General features: G+C 40.2%; 1 protein-coding gene and 1 pseudogene across 2 annotated transcripts in view; one reads left to right on the forward strand and one right to left on the reverse strand.

The window, feature by feature from the left end:
• Nucleotides 1-18,815, reverse strand: part of CDC73 (cell division cycle 73) — a gene marked incomplete at its 3' end in the record, with an annotated part of 141,014 nt that overhangs the window by 87,653 nt on the left and 34,546 nt on the right. The window contains exons 8-10 of the mRNA XM_080698369.1: nt 12,074-12,172; nt 8,856-8,934; nt 6,313-6,377 (exon numbers count right to left, since the gene is read on the reverse strand). Of these exons, the coding sequence (XP_080554495.1) occupies nt 6,313-6,377; nt 8,856-8,934; nt 12,074-12,172 (243 nt within the window). The remainder of the gene's footprint in view (nt 1-6,312; nt 6,378-8,855; nt 8,935-12,073; nt 12,173-18,815) is intronic.
• LOC308265556 (serine/threonine-protein kinase pim-1-like) lies at nt 13,078-14,106 on the forward strand (annotated as a pseudogene). Its single transcript has one exon. The product of its transcript is annotated as a serine/threonine-protein kinase pim-1-like (transcript).

Genomic DNA, 18,815 nt, shown 5'->3' on the forward strand with positions numbered 1-18,815 from the left:
TTAAATTTAAATTAATCTAGATAAAATATTGATGAGGCCTCTGACAATCTAGAGAAAACTTTTATCAAGAAAGTAGCCACAATCGGGGGTAGCTCCACACACTTGTAATCCCAGTATATGGGAGGCTACAACAAGAAGACCACAGGTTCGCAGCTAGCCTCGGCAACTTAGTGAGGCCCTCTGCGACTTAGCGAGACCCTGTTTCGAAATAAAAAAAATAAAATAGGACTGGGGATTGTAGCTCAGTGTTAGAATGCCCCTGAGTCAATCCCCAGTACCAGAAAAAAGAAAAAAAGAGTCACACTAGCTGGTGTGCACATACAGGTTTGAGGCCAGTACAAGGCACCTTTGGGGAGACCCTAATTGAAAATAAATAAAAAAGGATTGGAGTACAACTCAGTAGTTCAATAAACCTGGGTTCAACTTCCAGAAGCACACGCGCATGCGCACACAAACACACACACACACACACACACACACACGCACATGCACGCATGCACGCACGCATACAGTAGCCATGTGGATAAGGCTGTTGCCATGTGCAAAAGAGTAGAGACCCACACCCAATCATGCCAGATAGCTTCGTAAAATAAGTTGCAAATCTAGATTATATGACAAACTCTGACTTAAACATTTAATTGTAGATAAGTAATTTTTAAGTATAAAAACACAATAAAACCTATCTGGGGCCATATTTATATTGACACAATGAATGACTTCTGAAATATGCTCAATACAACATATGAAAAATGGCTGGCTTTTGAACAGGGAGGCTGCATCCAGCTCTAGGAACAAACTTTCCTATAGGCATGCTCAAAATCTACACAACAGCCCAGAAGTCGTCTTTCAAATACTTCTATTCCCCATGTTCTTCTCATTGCAGGGCTTTTAATCTTATTTTTATTTCCTGTTTCTAAAATGTGATTTCCTGCCTTCTTCATCAGTTTAACTCCTATCTCACACTTCAGGTCTTTCTTCAAAGTATTAGCTCCTCAATTAAGTCCTGCAACATATCCCCCCAATTTTAGGTTCTCACAGCACAATGTATCTCAATACTTGGCACAGTCACAATTTCATATTCCAATCATTGCTAAGGTGTTTCTCTCATACTAGACCATAGGTCAAGCCCATGAGAACACATAGGGTTTTATTCATCTCTGATGCCCCAAAACTAGCACCATGCATGACACAGAGGGGTTACTCAACAAATACTTGGTAAAGGAAGACAGAAAGGAAGGCAAGGAAAGAAATGGAAGAAATTCATCCACAATTATCTCTCTCTTTGCTGGTCTGAGCTCTAGATTCAACTACAGAACATTACTACTACTGTAATACCTTCCTGAAACTGCAAGCAGAAATGAGTAATAGCCAACAACCAAGTGAGAATGAAGGAAGCTTTATAAAACAGTGGTAGTGAGGAAATTATTGTGTTCTTGCTTTTAAGAATATAACCTGGTTAGGAAAGGCAGCACACGCCTGTTAATCCAGCTACCTGGAAGACTGAGGCAGAAGGCTCACCTGTTTAAAGAAAGCCTTGGCAACTCAGTGAGATCCTGTTTCAAAATAAAAATAAAATGGGCTAAGGATGTAGCTCAGTGATAGTACTAGGCTAGAAAGGGAGGGAAGAAGGAAAGGAAAAAGAATACAGCCTGGTTGGAAGCCTGAGATGCTAGATCCTCCTGAAAGCAAAAGCTGATGATGGTACTACTCTACCTGTAACACAGATTCTGGTTTACTCCCTGTGAGAAGCAGAGTTCTCCGTAAAACATTTACTATAAGAACTACTACTGTTTGTTGAATTAAGTAAAGATCTTTAAAAAAAAGGTTTCCAATCTGTACAATTTCAGGTATAAAATGCTTCCAATGCTTCCTCCAACCAGGCGTGGTGGGGCACGCTTGTAATCCCAGCACTTGGAAGGCTGAGGCAGGAGAATTGCAAAGGTTCAAAGCCAGCCTCAACTATTTAATGAGACTCTCAAAAACTTAGTGAAATCCTGTTTCCAAATAAATTATAATAGGGCTGGGGGTGTAGCCCAGAGGTAGAAAGCCCCTAGGTTCCATCCCCAGTACCACCAAAAAAAGCTTCCTCTAAAATGAAGACAGGTAATTAAGAATCAATAAAACCCTGTGTGGAACAGGCCCGTAATCCCAGTCCTTGGGAGGCTGAAACCAGAGGATCACAGGTTCAAGGACAACTCAGTAAGTAGGGAGACTCTTCAGCAACCTAGGGAGACCTTGTTTCGAAGTAAAAATAAAATAGGGCTGGGGGTGTAGCTCGGAGATAGTCTGCCCCTGGGTTCAATCCCCAGTACCAAAAAATAAAATAAATTACTACTGAAAAAGAACAAATAGAGGTCAAAATTTATAACCTCTCCAAATGAAGTCCAACAGGCTGTCAACGAGAATGAGCTGTGATTACATCTTATTCCATCTCCACTAGAACGATGGATGGTTCTGTTACTGCCACCCAGCAAACAAAGGCAGGTTTTTGTCCTCTCTTCTTACTTAATACTGAAAAGCAATGTCAAGTCCTTAGTGTAGATGGCTCTTTTACAAAAGGAATTCATGAAAAGTATCTAAGTATTTTCCCCAAAGAAAGCTTTCTACTTCCAACCCATAAGTCTAGGATAATTATACTTAACTTGATTCTATGTTAATATCAATTCTTTTCAAAACTAAGCTTGGGGAAAAGTGCATACTCTTCTCTTCTAATTTTGATATTAATGTGTTAAAAAGAAATGAGATTCCTGCAACACAAAATTTGTTTAAACTTTAAGGAACCCAAGAACACATTTTTGGTGAAAGCTCCCAACTCAGAAAAGCTCTTGGGAACTCCATTATCTCTAAACGTTTGTGTCTCTGAAACCGTTACTATAAAACACACTTCATGGTCCAAGTTAAAAGTTAACCAGCTAGTCGTGGTGGGGCACGCTTGTAATCCCCGTGCATGGGAGGCTGAGACAAGAGGATAGCACAGGTTTGAAGCCAGCCTCAGCTACTTAGGGAGGCTCTCAACAACTTAGTGAGACTCTGTTTCCAAACACACACACACACACACACACACACACACACACACACACTCTCTCTCTCTCTCTCTCTCTTCTCTTCTCTCTCTCTCTCTCTCTCTCTCTCTCTCTCTCTCTCTCTCTCTCTCTCTCTCTCTCAACCAAGGACATGCATGGTGGCCTGCTTGGGAGATTGAGAAGAGAAATACAGGTTCGGGCCAGCCTTGGCAACTGAGACCCTCAGCAAGTTAGTTAGTGGGGGAAATTAACCAGAAGCTAGGCACAGTAACATGTGGCCATAGTTCCGCCTACAGGTAATATGTGAATGTATGATTGACTTCTATGGGGAAAGTGGAGTAGGTAGCATGGGGATGTGAAAGGAAATACACAGAGTATATATGTTTATTAACACATCAAATCTCACTATGATTTATAATTGCAATGGGCCAATAAATTATTTTTAAAATTTCAATAAATTATTATTTTTCTATTACCAAAACACCCTGCTTGGGCTTTTATTTCTGTAACAAATTTCAGTAGGTTACCAAAACACATACTCTTCTAACACATATAGAAAAAACAATCCCGTATGTAGAAAAATATGAATTCTGATTTAGTCTTATATCTAAAAGAACTCTGATGCTGAATTTAAAAGATATGCAGATTATCCTAATGTAGACTGACCCTAATTTCAACAACTAAGTGTATCAACTAAGAATATCAAAACTAAAAAACAATGGCAGCAAAAATGAACTATACACGACTAAGAAAGGAAGTCACATGTGAGCACCAAAGACTTTGATCATACATTATCAACTTCGTATGTCTGTCTGGATAAGAAGACAGAAACTTCTTAACCTGAGAACAAGGTAGAAAGCTGGCACAATTCACAAACTCACAAGTAATAACTTCAAAACAAAAGAGAGGAGAAAAAACATTATATTGGAAGCCTAAGTTTGAGGAGCAACTAAAATAGAAACCACTATCTGAAAACTTCAAAGCTTTCAAGTTCAAACTTCTCTATATAATCTCTTTTTAACAACTGCCAAATAAATCAAAACATAAGCAACCCAGATTCAAAACGAATATCAAAATAATAAAATTACTAGCAATGTGACCATTTTTCATCTTCCTGATACATAATACCTTCTTATAGTTCTTCTTTAAAATACATACAGTATAAATTTGTTTATATTCACCTCATTCAAGCATATGTAGAAACACAGTCTCTAATGAGGAAGCAGACAATATCATTCTCATACTGTTCAATTATGAAGGTATTCTTGGATATTAGGAAAATGGTTCTATTCAAAGCTTCAATATAAAAATATCAATGATTTTACTTTTTATTTATATGCTCAGATACATGATGAAGCAAATTTCATAAAATTTCAGAGCTGCAGGACAAAGGAGAGTTAAAACAAAGATAACAACAAAAATCTTTTTAGTTTAAAAGCTACCTAAGGATAGCAACTTCAGTTCCCTAACAATTCAACTGGAGAGTAATGAGTAGTGAAGTTCTGTTTCCAAGAACATGCCTACAACTGAATCACACAGGAATTAGAGTTAAATTTCACGGCCATGAATTATATTCTGAAATCAAGAAGAATGAGGCAACTCTCCCAAGATGGTTATGTCTAATCTCTTACTGTTCCCTCAGTCTCAACCCCTGCCCTGCCTGGTAGAAACGCTCTTCGGCTGGGTCTCTCCTCCACAGTCCCTTCCTTAGAGAGGCCTCTCTGACTACTCTGTAAAGACGCCTCGTGTGTCTTATTCACAGTCATATGCCCAGCCACTAGACCAGGGTCTGACACGAGTACTTACCGAATAAAGCAACGAGTTAATGTACAATTTCAGTAATATAAAAACAGATCTGATGACAATTTAAAAATAAGTATATCAACAAGCTGATACCCAATCACAACTGAAGTCTAGAAAAAGAAACAAAAATTCTAAATTTTTTTTTTTGGGGGGTGGTACTGGGGTTCCTGGAAACCCTTCTACCTCCGGGCTACACTCCCAGACCTATTTCTATACTTTTTTTTATTTGGAAACAGGGTCTCTTAAGCCAGCACGGCTGGCTTCAAACCTGTGGGATCCTCCTGTCTCCGCCTCGCAAGCACAGGGATTACAAGCGTGCGCCACCACGCCCGGCTCCTAACTTTTCAATCAAATTCTTTACATTCTTATTTGCTGCCTGCTTCTATATATAGCCAATTCCAAGTAGACCCCAAAGGAGATACACACACACACACACACACACACACACACACACACACACACACACGTGGTACTGGGGATTGAAACTAGGGATGGTATACCTCTGAGCTATACCACCAACAGGGTTTTGAAACAGAGTCTACCTAAGTCACTGTGCACTGGCCTCAAACCTGCAATCTTCCTGTCCCAGCCTCCAAAGTACTGTGATTATAGGCAAGTATCACCATGCCGGGTTGATGTATCTTAATTCTGAGAAACCACAGCAGGTATGTTAGGAGTCAATGTAAAGATCTGATGAAACAAGCAAAGATAAAAGTAACTTTGATAATAGTGTTTTAAGTATATACACTACTACATATACATAATATTTTAACATATAAGAGTATAATACTCCATAATATAAGTATACAAAATAAAGTAACAAATGCCTGTTCTATATCACCAAACCCTATCATTGTCTAAATTAAATAAAACTTGAGAGTGCTAAATTTGACTTTGTCAGAACATCGACAAATCACTTTCAAGGAGTTAAAAAAAAAAAAAAAGAGCCAGGCACAGTCCCTGACATTTAGAAGGCTGAGACAGAAGATCGTTTTAGCCTAGGAGTTTGACACAAGCCTGGGTGAGCAACACAGGAAGATTGTCTCACCAAAAAAAAGAGGGCGGGGGAGGGAGGGGAGGGGAGGGGAGGGGTAGGGAGAGGAGAGGAGAGGAGAGGAGAGAAGAGGGTTTGCTAAAAGTGAACCAAAGGCTTACATTCATGGACATGCAAATATGTAGTATGTATTTTGTAAGCATATCACTAAATCTTCATTTTTAAAAAGCATAAAGTATTACATTTCAAAGAATATAATATATTATAGCAAAGAACTATCCCAAAATGACCTTTATACATACTCAAATCCAGTTTGATAAAAAGAAACAATACCTATGAATCAAATAATAAATCATACAGACCTATCACATATTTGGTCATCAAAGATAAATGGCTCAAATGTGAAATATTAAATGAAAACCAAAGATTTCTTCAACATCTACTCACAAAAGACGCCTTGGAACAAACCACCCTGCAGTCAAATCAACCTACCGTTACAGATTTCAAGGTCATGCCGTGGTAGGTGCCCATTGTATCGATCTTAAAGCCTTCCGTTTCTACAAGGAAGATTTTTACTGTTAGACTTCAGGGGTCTCATCACAGACAAAAAGTCTAATGTAATAATTATGTTAGATCTGAAAGCCTCAAGTTTGCTGTGAAGTTACAACACATACTTGTGAAAATAAAGACTTACTGAAAGTTTAAAAAATAAATGATAACACCAACAGGCCTAGTGCACAAAAACTGGTAAAGACTATGTCTGCAATTACATTAAAAAATTAGACTGAATATTTTATTAACCTCTAAGTTATTTACTAATACTCAACAACACTATGAATAAAAACATGTAGTATTATCAAAAGTCCTAAGTTATAAAAAGCTATATCACAAAATTTTAATCTAAGGTATATGTTACATATTTTATAGAAAGCAATATTGGAAATAATGATGGGAGTTCCAGGATAATCCCAATATGCCTTTCAATAAATAGTTATATAGTAAATATTTTACACATTGGAGGCGATAGGTCTCTATCACAACTACTGAATTCTGCAATTGCAGGTAAAATCAAAATAAACAATATATGTACAAACACAGCAGCTGGATTTGGCCCACAGAGGGTCAGATTTGACCTGTGGTCTGCTTTATAAAATTCATTCCCTAAAAAAACTGCAGTGAATAAAAGAAGAAACCACTGTCTTTCTACTGCATGTATTCAGCATGAATCCTTATCCAATAAATGAAGTCAGCACACAAAATTCACCACATAAAGGTAACATATCCTTTAAAGGCTTAATAGACATTGCCATTTATACAGAAAAGAACGGTAATGTTAATCTTCCAGTTGTTTCTTTATCATAATTTCATATATCAAAACAAGATGAAATGCTGGGCGCGGTGGCACACGCTTGTAATCCCCGTGCTTGGGAGGCGGAGACAGGAGGATCACGCAGCTTCAAAGCCAGCCGAGAGACCCTGTTTCCAAATTTAAAAAATAAAAAACTAGGTCTGGGAGTGTAGCCCAGAAGTAGAAGGGCTTCCAGAAGGAACTGATGTACTGATGTTAGTTCCACCTCACTAATATAGAAATGGTCCACTATTATATTATCTAGAATACCACATTGGGTATCACAAAATAAGAAACCTCACACTGTTGCTACAAAAGGTTACGCTTGTCAAGTTTTCAATATATACATTTCTAATTTGGGAAACATGATTTGATTTACAGAATCTCCATTCTAAAATAAGTTCTGTAGAGCCAGGCGTGGTGGCGCACGCTTGTAATTCAAGCATTTGGGAGGCTGAGACAGGACAATCGCAGTTCGCAGCCAGCCTCAGCTACTTAGTGAGACCCTGTTTCAAAAACAAAGAATAAAAAATAGGGCTAGGGATGTCACTCGGATTTAGAATGTCCCTGGGTTGCGGGGTGTGGTGGCGCACGCTTGTAATCTCCGCGCTTGGGAGGCTGAGACAGGAGGATTGTGCAGGTTCGAAGCCAGCATCAGCTGGCTTAAGAGACCCTGTTTCCAAATAAAATATAAAATAGGTCTGAGAGTGTAGCCCGGAGTTATGAGGCCCCTGGGTTCCATCCCCAGTACCACAAAAAAAAAAAAAAAAATCAAATAGTTCTGTAGAACCAGAATTATTATTAATAATAGCAAACATTTCTAGGGACACTATTTCTGGGGACTTCATTAACTAGTGTAATTCCCTTGATAACCCTAAGAATTAAGTGCCATTATAGACAGGAGAAAACTAAGAATGCATATGTGTATGGTACAGAGGAACCCAGGGGCCTTCTACCTTAGGAATATACCCCCAGATCGATAGATCTATCTATCTATTTATTTATTTATTTATTTAAATTTGAAAACAGGATCTCACTAAGTTGCTGAGGCTGGCTTTGAACTTAAAATCCTCCTGTCTCAGCCTCCCAAGTACTGAGATTACAAACATACGCTACCACAACCAGCAACAGAATATCTTTTAAAATAACACTGAAATTAACTATTATAAGACCTATCTGTATCCAGAAATCAAGAGTTCACCAATTTTTTCTGCAAAGGGCCAGATCCTATTTTTTGGTTTTGCAGGCTATATAACTGCTATTCAAACAACTCAATAGTGCTGTCACAGAGATAAAGTAACCACAGATGATACATGAAATAATTAAATGTGGCTGGTTCCAAAAAAACAAAAACTTTATTTACAAAAACAGAGTCAGCAGGGCGTGGTGGTAATCCCCACGCTTGGGAGGCAGAGACAGGAGGATCGTGCTAGTTCGAAGCCAGCCTCACTGGCTTAAGAGACCCTGTTTCCAAATTTAAAATATATATATAAAATAGGTCGTAGGAGTGTAGCCCAGAGGTAGAAGTATTTCCAGGAACCCTAGTACCACCAAAAAAAAAAAACACACAGTCAACCAGATTTGACTTCCAGAAGTTACTCTGCGAACATTGACAGTAAATCATTAGATTATACTGCCTCTTGAGGTCAAAACTACAGTAAAGGAAAGATAAAAATAAGTAACCTACCTTCTTTTCCTTTGAACCTTTCTTGGTCATATCTGTTATAAGCAGCTGGGATAGGCTGTTTAGTTCGCAATGTTGGATCCTGTAGAAATATAAATTATGAATTAAAGTTAAAAACTTTAAAAGTTACTTTTTTAAGTTAATACTTTAACCACAATGAGGATATTTATTTTCCAAGCTTTTCTTTCTTACTTTATCCAGTAAGACAAAATTAGCAAGTAAATCACTAATCACTTGGTGACCACTAGCTATTTCTGAGGTATTATTTATAACTAAAAAATTACCATCACTTTCAACAAGGGCAAATAATCCCAAACATACTTAGACCACAGCAAAAAACAAAACTCTTTTAAATACTGTGGAAATAAAATAGCAACTTCTTTATGGCTACATATCTTTGTGAAATAACAGTCTCCCTCCAATTATGATAATTTTCAACAAAAAACTCTCAAATCAAACTTAACTGAGCTGATTGTGTATATGTGCGCGCGTGCTTTTGGGGATTGAACCCAGAGACAGTCTGCCTCTAAGCTACACCCCCAGCCCAATTTCATTTCTTATTTGAAAACAGGGTCTCACTAAGTTGCCAAGTCTGGCTGCAAAACCAGCAATCTTCCTGTCTCAGCCTCCTAAATCCTGGGATTACAAGTGTGTGCTATCACACACAGCTCAGCTGGCATTTTAGAGCCTTTTAAGGGAATCATCTACCAAATTATTACTCCTTAAGTAAACATGGCAGGCTTGACAATAAATTCATTATAAATGTACAATGTAAGCCAGTTATGGTGGTACATGCTTGTAATCCCATCTGGGAGGCAGAGACAGGAGGATCACAGTTCATGGACAGCCTCAGCTACTACTTAGTGAAGCCCTTTGCAACTCAATGAGACCCTGTTTCAAAATAAAGAATTAAATAATAGGGCTGGGGTGTAGTTTGAAGGTAGAATGCCTCTGGGTTCCATCCCCAGCACCTCAAGAAAAAAAAAAAATATATATATATATACACACACACACATACATACATACATATGGTGTAAGACGACCAAGGTAATAGATGTGATTTTTAAATATTTAAAAAAGTTACCAATCCAATGATATATAATTTGATTCATAAATACTTTATCTAAAACTCATAGCCTATAATAAACTAAAAGCAGATATCTAAAGAATATCTCAAAGCTGCTTGGAAAATTTATCCTATTAATGAAGACTAGTGTACCCCCTTTTTATTTTTTGGTGGTACTGAAGGTAGAACCCAAGGGCTTTTCTACCTCTGGGCTATACTCCCAGAACTATTTTATATTTTATCTGGAAACAGGGTCTCACCAAGTTGGTAAGAGCCTAAGTAGCTGAGGCTGGCTTCAAAACTGTGAGATCCTCCTGTCTCAGCCTCCTAAGCACTGGCATTACAAGGTGTGCCACCATGCCCGGCTGAGTGGAATCCTACTGTAATAAAGGGTACACTAGTCAGCTGGGAGTAGTGGCGCACACTTGTAATTCCCGTGCTTGGAAGGCAGAGACAGGAGGATCACGCAGGTTCGATGGCCCTCTCTGGCTTAAGAGACCCTGTTTCCAAATAAAAATATAAAACAGGTTTGGGGGTGTAGCCTGGAGGTAGAGGGTTCCATCCCCAGTACTGCCAAAAAAAAAAAAAAAAAGGATTCCACTCTAATTATTCCAAATAAAACAAAGATACTTATCAAGATTGTTACTAAGTATATATACTTCTATAGGCAAATACCAAACATTAAAATTTTAAAGTATTCTAATGATTATGTAAATACACAGAATACTGAATCACAAAGATAAGAGTTAAAATATTTTAAGGTTTGACATGCTTGCCACTAACTGCTTTTAGAAATGTCAAACAATTCATAATTATAAGCACCCTGTGCTTTAAGATAATAACTAATACCCCACTACTTCATTTATTTATTTACATCTAGTTTGTCTGGCTTATTAGCAGGGACAATGGATCTTTCCTCATTATTGTATCTCAAAATCCCCAGTACATTTCCTGATAAATTGTAAGCACTTAAATTCTTGCTGGGGAGTTAATTACAAGTATTTGTCTAAAATTAGCAAAAACTCACTAACTCTAAAAAGTTAAATGCTGATGAATCCATTAATAAATAAAACTGCATCTTTAAAAGGCTGTATTACTTGCTGGGTGTGGTGGCGCACACTTGTAATCCCCACCGCTCTTGGGAGGCGGAGACAGGAGGATCCCGCAGGTTTGAAGCCAGCCACACTGGCTTAAGAGACCCTGTTTCCAAATAAAAAGTATAAAAAAATAGGCAGAAGGGTTTCCAGGAACCCCAGTACCACCCAAAAAAAAAAAAAAAAAAGTATTACTCAAATTTTTATTTTTTAAATGCTACATAAAATAGAATCAATTTTATTTCTATTTTTCTTTGCTGAACTATGTAAACAGATTGGAAGGAATTCCAATAAATCTAGAGGGCAACTGGGCGTGGTGGAGCATGCTTGTAATCCTGGCATTTGGGAGGCTGAGACTGGAGGATCGAGGTTGGCGGACATCCTCAGCCACTTGGCAAGGCCCTTTGCAACTCAGTGAGACTTCGTTTCAAAGAAAATAAAAAGACTAAAAAATAGGGTTGGGGCTGTAGCTCGGAGACAGAATGCCCCTGGGTTCCATCCATAGTACTGCAAAAAAATAAAAAAAACCTAGAGGGCATATTTTAAGTTTAAATATAGGTTATGTCACATACAAAATTTACTCTGAGAGGGTCCTAAGTGGTACTTCAAATAGGAAGGCAGTGAACCCTCGGAGCGGCTGAAACAAACTCACACAGGGAGGGGCCACATGATGGGCAATCAGGGAAAATACATCCACCATGATGCCTCAGATGGCAGGGATGTCAAGATGAGCCCCAAACTAGAAGGTAACAGGTTTGTATGTTTAACAATAGTGATTCTTCTCAGAAACAGTAAGACAACCAGTTAGAGCTTACCTAAAATAATCATTCAGAAAGCTTTTCCTACTCAACCCCTTCTGCACTATGACCCACACACATCTCCTGGGTCATTACAATGGCCTTGAATTATTGTGAAAATACCTTTTAATGCTGGAGGGTCTTAAGGTTCAATGAAGCAGCAAAAGCTTTAGAATCTACTAATACAAAACTGAGATATCTTCAAAATTACAAAACATAAGTAGAAATTCATTAAAATTACTACGTAAGCTGTAAAACACTTACCACAGGTGCTGCATTTGGAGCTGGTCGCTGCTCAGGTGCACGCCCTTCTTCTCTGGCTTTTACAGACTGAAGAATTGCAAAAATATTCTTGGAAAAATTCTAAAACACAAATAGATTTTAATTAAGCCCACTTCACATTATATATACAAAGGCAGTAAGTTTATTTAATAAAAATTTTGTGACTACGTTTTCTTCCGATCACTTCTTCCCTCCTATATCATTAACTAAGACGCCATTATTGCTGCTGTGGTGTGGATGTGCTTTATCCCCCAAGGGCCATGTGCTAGAGGCTTAGTCCTTGGCATGGTGATGTGGAGGGCTGTGGGTCTTTCCAAAGCTTGGGCCTACTGGGAGATATTAAGGCCATTTAAAGGCACTGCTCTTAGAATGGGGTAACACTTGTCTCAAAGAGTTCTCTGGAGAGTAAGTTGTTACTAAGCAAAGTTACCCCATTCACTTGCCCCATCTGCATAAGAACAATTCCTTTTCAGCTTCTCTGTCATGCTGTGACCAAGCCAAGGGTGACCTGAGCAGAGGCAGAACAGATGCCACTGCCCAAACTAGGATTATACTCAGCTTCCAAACTGTAAACTAAATAGACTTTTCTCCCCACCACTCCCATGCTGCGGCTCAAACCCTGAGTCTTGCACTTGCTAAGCAAGCACTCATCACTGAGCCACATTCCTGACCATAAATCTCTTAGCCTCAGGTATTTAATTATAGCAACAGACAACAGACTAAAACAATTATGCCAACTACTACAAGAATAATGATCTAGACTATTATAGATTCAGTGTTATTCATTTGATTTTTAAAATATTACTTAAGCCATTTAATTATCTACAAATTTATTCATATTCTACAGTTATTCAAATATAGAATCAGTCGATTGTGATGGCACATGCTTATAATCCCACTACTTGAGAGGCTGAGACAGCCAGATCACAGTTCATGGCCAGCCTCAGCAACTCGGTGAGGCCCTGTTATAAAATAAAAAATAAAATATGGAGGTGGTGGCAGCAGCGGCGACAGCCCGGGCCCGAGTACTGCGTGGCCACTCTATCTACTCTCACAGCCGGCCTGGCAGCGCCCAGCTGTCCTCCAACCCGCCCTTGGCCTGCCACACCAGGCTACATCTGAGGCCGAGGTACAGCCCAGACCACAGGCACCACCCCGGCCCAAGCCCCGGCTGGAGGTCCTCAGAAGAGGCAGGGTCCCCACGGTGGCCTCAGCTGGGTCTACTCTATCATCCACATAGCCATGACTTGCTGATGGCCATCAAGAAAGTGGAGAAGGACCAGTTCTCTGACTGGGGAGGGCTGCCCAATGGCACCCGGTTGCCCATGGAGGTGGTGCTACTGAAGGTGAGCTCAGGCTTCCCAGCATCATCTGGCTCCTGGACTGGTTTGAGCGGCCCGACTGTTTCATGCTGATCCTGGAGAGCCCCGAGCTGGTACAAGACCTCTTCAACTTCATTACGGAAAGGGAGGCCCTGCCGAAGGAGCTGGCCCACAGCTACTTCACCCAGGAGTTGGAGGCCGTGCAGCACTGCCACAGCTGCGGGGTGCTGCATTGCGACATCAAGGACGAGAGCATCCTCATCGGCCTCAACTGCAGCGAGCTCAAGCTCATGGACTTCAGGTTGGGGTGCTGCTCAAGGACATGGTCTACATGGACTTCAATGAGACCCGGGTGTACAGCCCTCCAGAGTGGACCCACTACCACTGGTCCCTGACGGCTTTCTTCCCTGGGGATCCTGTTGTATGACATGATGTGCATAGACATTCCATTTGATCATTGGGGCCAAGTCTACTTCAGGCAGAAAGCCGCCTCAAGAGTGCCAGCATCTCAAAAGATAGTGGGCCCTGAGACCATCCAATCGGCCATCCTTCAAGAAAATCCAGAGCATCCGTGAATGTAACATGCTCATGGACTTCAGGTTGGGGTGCTGCTCAAGGACATGGTCTACATGGACTTCAATGAGACCCGGGTGTACAGCCCTCCAGAGTGGACCCACTACCACTGGTCCCTGACGGCTTTCTTCCCTGGGGATCCTGTTGTATGACATGATGTGCATAGACATTCCATTTGATCATTGGGGCCAAGTCTACTTCAGGCAGAAAGCCTCCTCAAGAGTGCCAGCATCTCAAAAGATAGTGGGCCCTGAGACCATCCAATCGGCCATCCTTCAAGAAAATCCAGAGCATCCGTGAATGTAACATGTCCTCCTGCCACCGAAATCCATTCCTACTGGCTGTACCAGAGCCTAGCAAATAACAGCCTTTCTGGTAAGCCCTCCCGTCCCGGCTAAGAGAGTTCAGGAAGCTTCTGTCTCCAGTTTCCCAATTCCCAGTGATACTTGTCACCAACCAAAACAGTGCTTAGTACAGGAACAACAGTGAGAAGTCATTCCAGACCCAACACAAGGCTGCCTTTTTGGCGGGGTTAAGAGGTTCTGCACCAGGCGTCCTAGACCTTGACACCATAAACACGCACCCTCTCAAAGGTGCCTGGCCTCACTGGGCTCTGCAACCCTGAGGTAGGGTGGGAGGACCCTGCCCCATCACAGAATGGGTTCAGCTGAATGCCGTGACGGGTCAGGTCACCGCTTTAGAGTCTGAGTGTCTTCTGTGAGGAATCCAGCTATGCTGGGAGAAATACTTGAATGCACCGCTTAGACTGCTGCTTCTCCAAAATCTCCTCCCCTGAACCTCTCTTCACTACAAAAGGTGCCATGGAAGAGGCCAAAGTCAACTGCTGAGCCACCTGCCCTTCTTCCACCTCTTTCAGTAAAACTCCTGAGAGAATTATTTTCCCTTTTGGTTTTTACTTAACTGTATCCAAGCCAAGACCTCACACAGAATGCACAGACAATGCAACTGAACAGAAACGCTATAAATGTGTATACAGTCCGCACAGTTGTATACAAAAGAATTGTAGCTGATCTAATTTTTTAAATGTTTTTTTTTTTTTGCCTTTAAGTTATTTTACCTGTTTTTTTGGGGGGTGAATGTACACTCCAACCTGGAGGTCAATGTTATGTATGTATGTATATAAGTACTCATTTATTTCTTTTCTTGCACTAAGCTTCCATCACTGGGTTTTTTGTTGTTGCTGTTATCTTTTGTTGTTGTTTTTTCTCTTCTCTCTGCCGACTTGAGGACATGCTCTGTGTGTGGAGTGACGGGGCTGAAGCTTGAGAGCTGCTGTAGCTCCCTGACTTCTGCCAGGCTCCCTGCCTTGGGCTCTGAATGATAAGGCGGGCATTGCTGGCTCTTGTATATAGGATAGATATATGAAAAACATTTGGGTGCTGTGCCTTTCGGGCCCTCGCTGGGGCTGTGTTTTGAGCAGCATGTAGCCTGCTGGTTTTATCTGAGTGAAACACTGTACAGAGGAATAAAAGAGATCTTATTTTATTTATACTTGGTGTGTTTTTTTTTTTTAACAAAAACCCTTTGTCTTAAAAAACAGAACAGGAAGAGTCAAGCATAGTGGTGTACCCTTGTAATCCTAGTACTTGGGAGGCTGAGACAGGAGGATCACAGGTTCAAAGCCAGCCTCAGCAACTTATCGAGGTTCTCAGCAATCTAGTAAGACCATGTTTCCAAATAAGAAATAAAGTTGGTCTAGGAGTGTATCTTGGAGGTAGAATGCCTCTGTGTTCAATCCCTACTACCAAAGAAAAGGGAGGGGGACTAGGGTACCAAAAAAAAAAAAATTGGAAACAGAAACAAGATTGTTTGTTTGTTTTTGTTTTGTTTTTCAGTACTGGGGATTGAACCCAAGGACAATCTGAGTTATGCTATACCCCAGCCGTGTGTGTGTGTGTGTGTGTGTGTGTGTGTGTGTGTGTGTGTGTGTGTAACTGAGAGTGAAAACATGAAACCCAGGGGCTTTTCTCCCTCTGAGTTACACTCCCAGACCTATTTTATATTTTATTTGGAAACGGTCTCACCAAGTTGCTGAGAGCCTCACTAAGTAGCCGAGGCTGGCTTCAAACCTGTGTGATCCTCCTGTCTCTGCCTCCCAAACACTGGGATTACAAGCACGCGCCACCATGCCCAGCCCAGCCCTATTTTTTATTCTTTACTGTGAAACAGGGTCCACTGAGTTGCAGAGGGCTCACTAATTTCTGGGGCTGGCCGAGAACCTGTAATCTTCTTGTCTTAGTTTCCCAAATACCCAGATTACAAGTGTGAGCTACCACACAATGCTTTTTTTCCCCCTAATACTGGAGATGGAATCTAGAAGCACTGTATCTCTGCTACACTCCTCGTCCTTTTATATTATGAGATAGAGTCTCACTAAGTTGCTCAAGTGGCTCAATTGAGAGCTTTTGTTGCCAATGATTAAAATACAAGCTTTCATGGCAAAATTAGAATTTTGAGAATTGTCCATTAAAGTAATGATATAAAAAGTTTATGAATGTGGTTTCCATATGCAATGACATTCATAAAACTAAGCATCTGTTTTAGTGTGATATCAGAGAATACCCACATTTGTCTAAAAAACTGCTACAATGCTCCTCATTTTTCTAACTCCTCTGAAGCTCTCTTTTCTCTATATTCTTTGACCAAACAAGGTAGTAAGTACACCAGATACTGACAGTAGAAGCAGATAGGGAAATATATCTTTCTTCTTTTAAGCCAGACATTGTCATTTTTGTCACTACTTTGTATACACTGAAAATAATTTTGTTCTTTATATTTATATAAAATGTTTTTCTTTTGGGCATTCTACCTCTGAACTATACCCCTAACAGCCCTATTTGAAGTAAGATTTACTTCTTTCATTTTGGAAAAAAAATGTTTGCTAAATACTCAAGTCTGAGCCAGGCGTGGTGGCGTACACTTGTAATCCCAGCATCTGGGAGGCTGAGACAGGAGGATTGTGCAGGTTTGAAGCCAGCCTCAGCTACTTAGTGAGGCCCTTTGCAACTCAGTGAATCCTATTTCAAAATAAAGAATAAAAAATAGGACTAGGGGTGTTGCTCAGAGGTAGAATGCCCCTGGGTTCCACCCTTAGTACCATAAAAAATAAATAAATAATACCCATCTGAATAACATAGTTATTTAAATAAAAATGGATTTCTGTCAAAAAGCAGGTGATTCAACTACCAATTCAAACAACCTCACAAGTACTCCCCAAGGAGACTGCCTCCATATTTTATATACAGACTGCTTTAGACAGTCTAATTTTATCACACAAAACACTAAAGAAACTCAAACAAGATTTAGTCAATTTTAAAACTTCCACAAGGATATTACTATGGATGAAGAACACAATGCCGCCTGATCAAGTGTGGCGCCGCCCCCCACAGTGCCAGCAGTTTTACCGGCTATTGCTTCTACACCATTACTGCAGGGTCAGCACAGTGAGAAATGCAAATAAAATCTTAGTCCTATTATGAAAATAGATGAAAATCGTCTTACTACTCTAAAAATTAATAGAGTACTAAGAAAACTAGAGAAGAACCAATCAAATGTTATCACCTATTTTTGTGCGGTAGAATTACAAGTGATTATCATCTCACATTGCTGTTGTTTGAATATGCTCCACAAAATTTGTGTTGGAAACTTAATTCTCTGTGTAGAGAGATAGAACCCTTAAGAGATTATCTTTAAAACAGATGAAGTAAACCAGGTGTGGTGGTGCACTGGTAATTCTAGTACTTGGGAGGCTGAGATAGGAGGATGGCTGGTTTGCAGGCAGTCTCGGCACTTCAAGAAGGCTCTCTGCTAATTAATGACACCTGTTTCTTCTCATCGTGTGTGTGTGTGTGGGGGGCTGAACCCAGGGGCATTCTACCTCCAAGCTACACCAAACTTATTTTGAAACATGGTCTCCCTAGGTTGATCAGTCTTACTCACTTGCTGAATCTGTCCTTGAACCTGTGATTCTCTTTTCTCAGCCTCCCAAGTACTGGGATTACAAGCATGCACCACCATGCCCAGCTGAGACCCTGTTTCAAAATAAAAAATAAGATCAAATAAGGTTGGGGCTGTCGTTCAGACACAAAATGCCCCTGGGTTTAATCCCAGTAACTAACACACACACACACACACACACACACACACACACACACACACACACACAGGATTAAGTAGAATAAGGACTGAGTGGGTTGCTGCTGCAAGATTGAGATCCTGGTAAAAAGATGAGTTCAGTCCCTGTTTTTCTATCTTCACAACTTAGTTAAAGCCTATTTCAAAATTAAAATAGGGATGGGGGTGTAACTAGGAGGTAGAATTTCCCTGGGTTAATCCCCAGTACCACCACCAAGAAAAAACTTTTTTTTTTTTTTGGTGGTGCTGGGGTTCTTGGAAACCCTTCTACCTCCGGGCTACACTCCCAGACCTATTTTATATTTTTACTTGGAAACAGGGTCTCTTAAGCCTGCACAGCTGGCTTCAAACCTGCACGATCCTCCTGTCTCCGCCTCCCAAGCGCGGGGATTACAAGCGTGCGCCACCACACCCGGCAAAAAAACTTAAAAAATCCTAATACTCATAGAATCAAACCTAGCTAAATAATCTTAAATTATTAACTTACTTTTTAAAAGATACATTGGTACCAACATTAAATTAAAATGCTAAGTCTTGAAACTGTGGTACAATCCTGCCACCTAGAGATGAAGGAAAATTGTTCATCTCAGTTGCTTCAAAATTTACTGGTTAGCGTAAAAGTAAAGGGGGTGTATCACCTGTTTTATTTCTTTACTATTAAGATTTTAATAATT

This window comes from Muscardinus avellanarius, assembly GCF_963383645.1.
Source record: "Muscardinus avellanarius genome assembly, chromosome: 7".
Classification (NCBI taxonomy): domain Eukaryota; kingdom Metazoa; phylum Chordata; class Mammalia; order Rodentia; family Gliridae; genus Muscardinus; species Muscardinus avellanarius.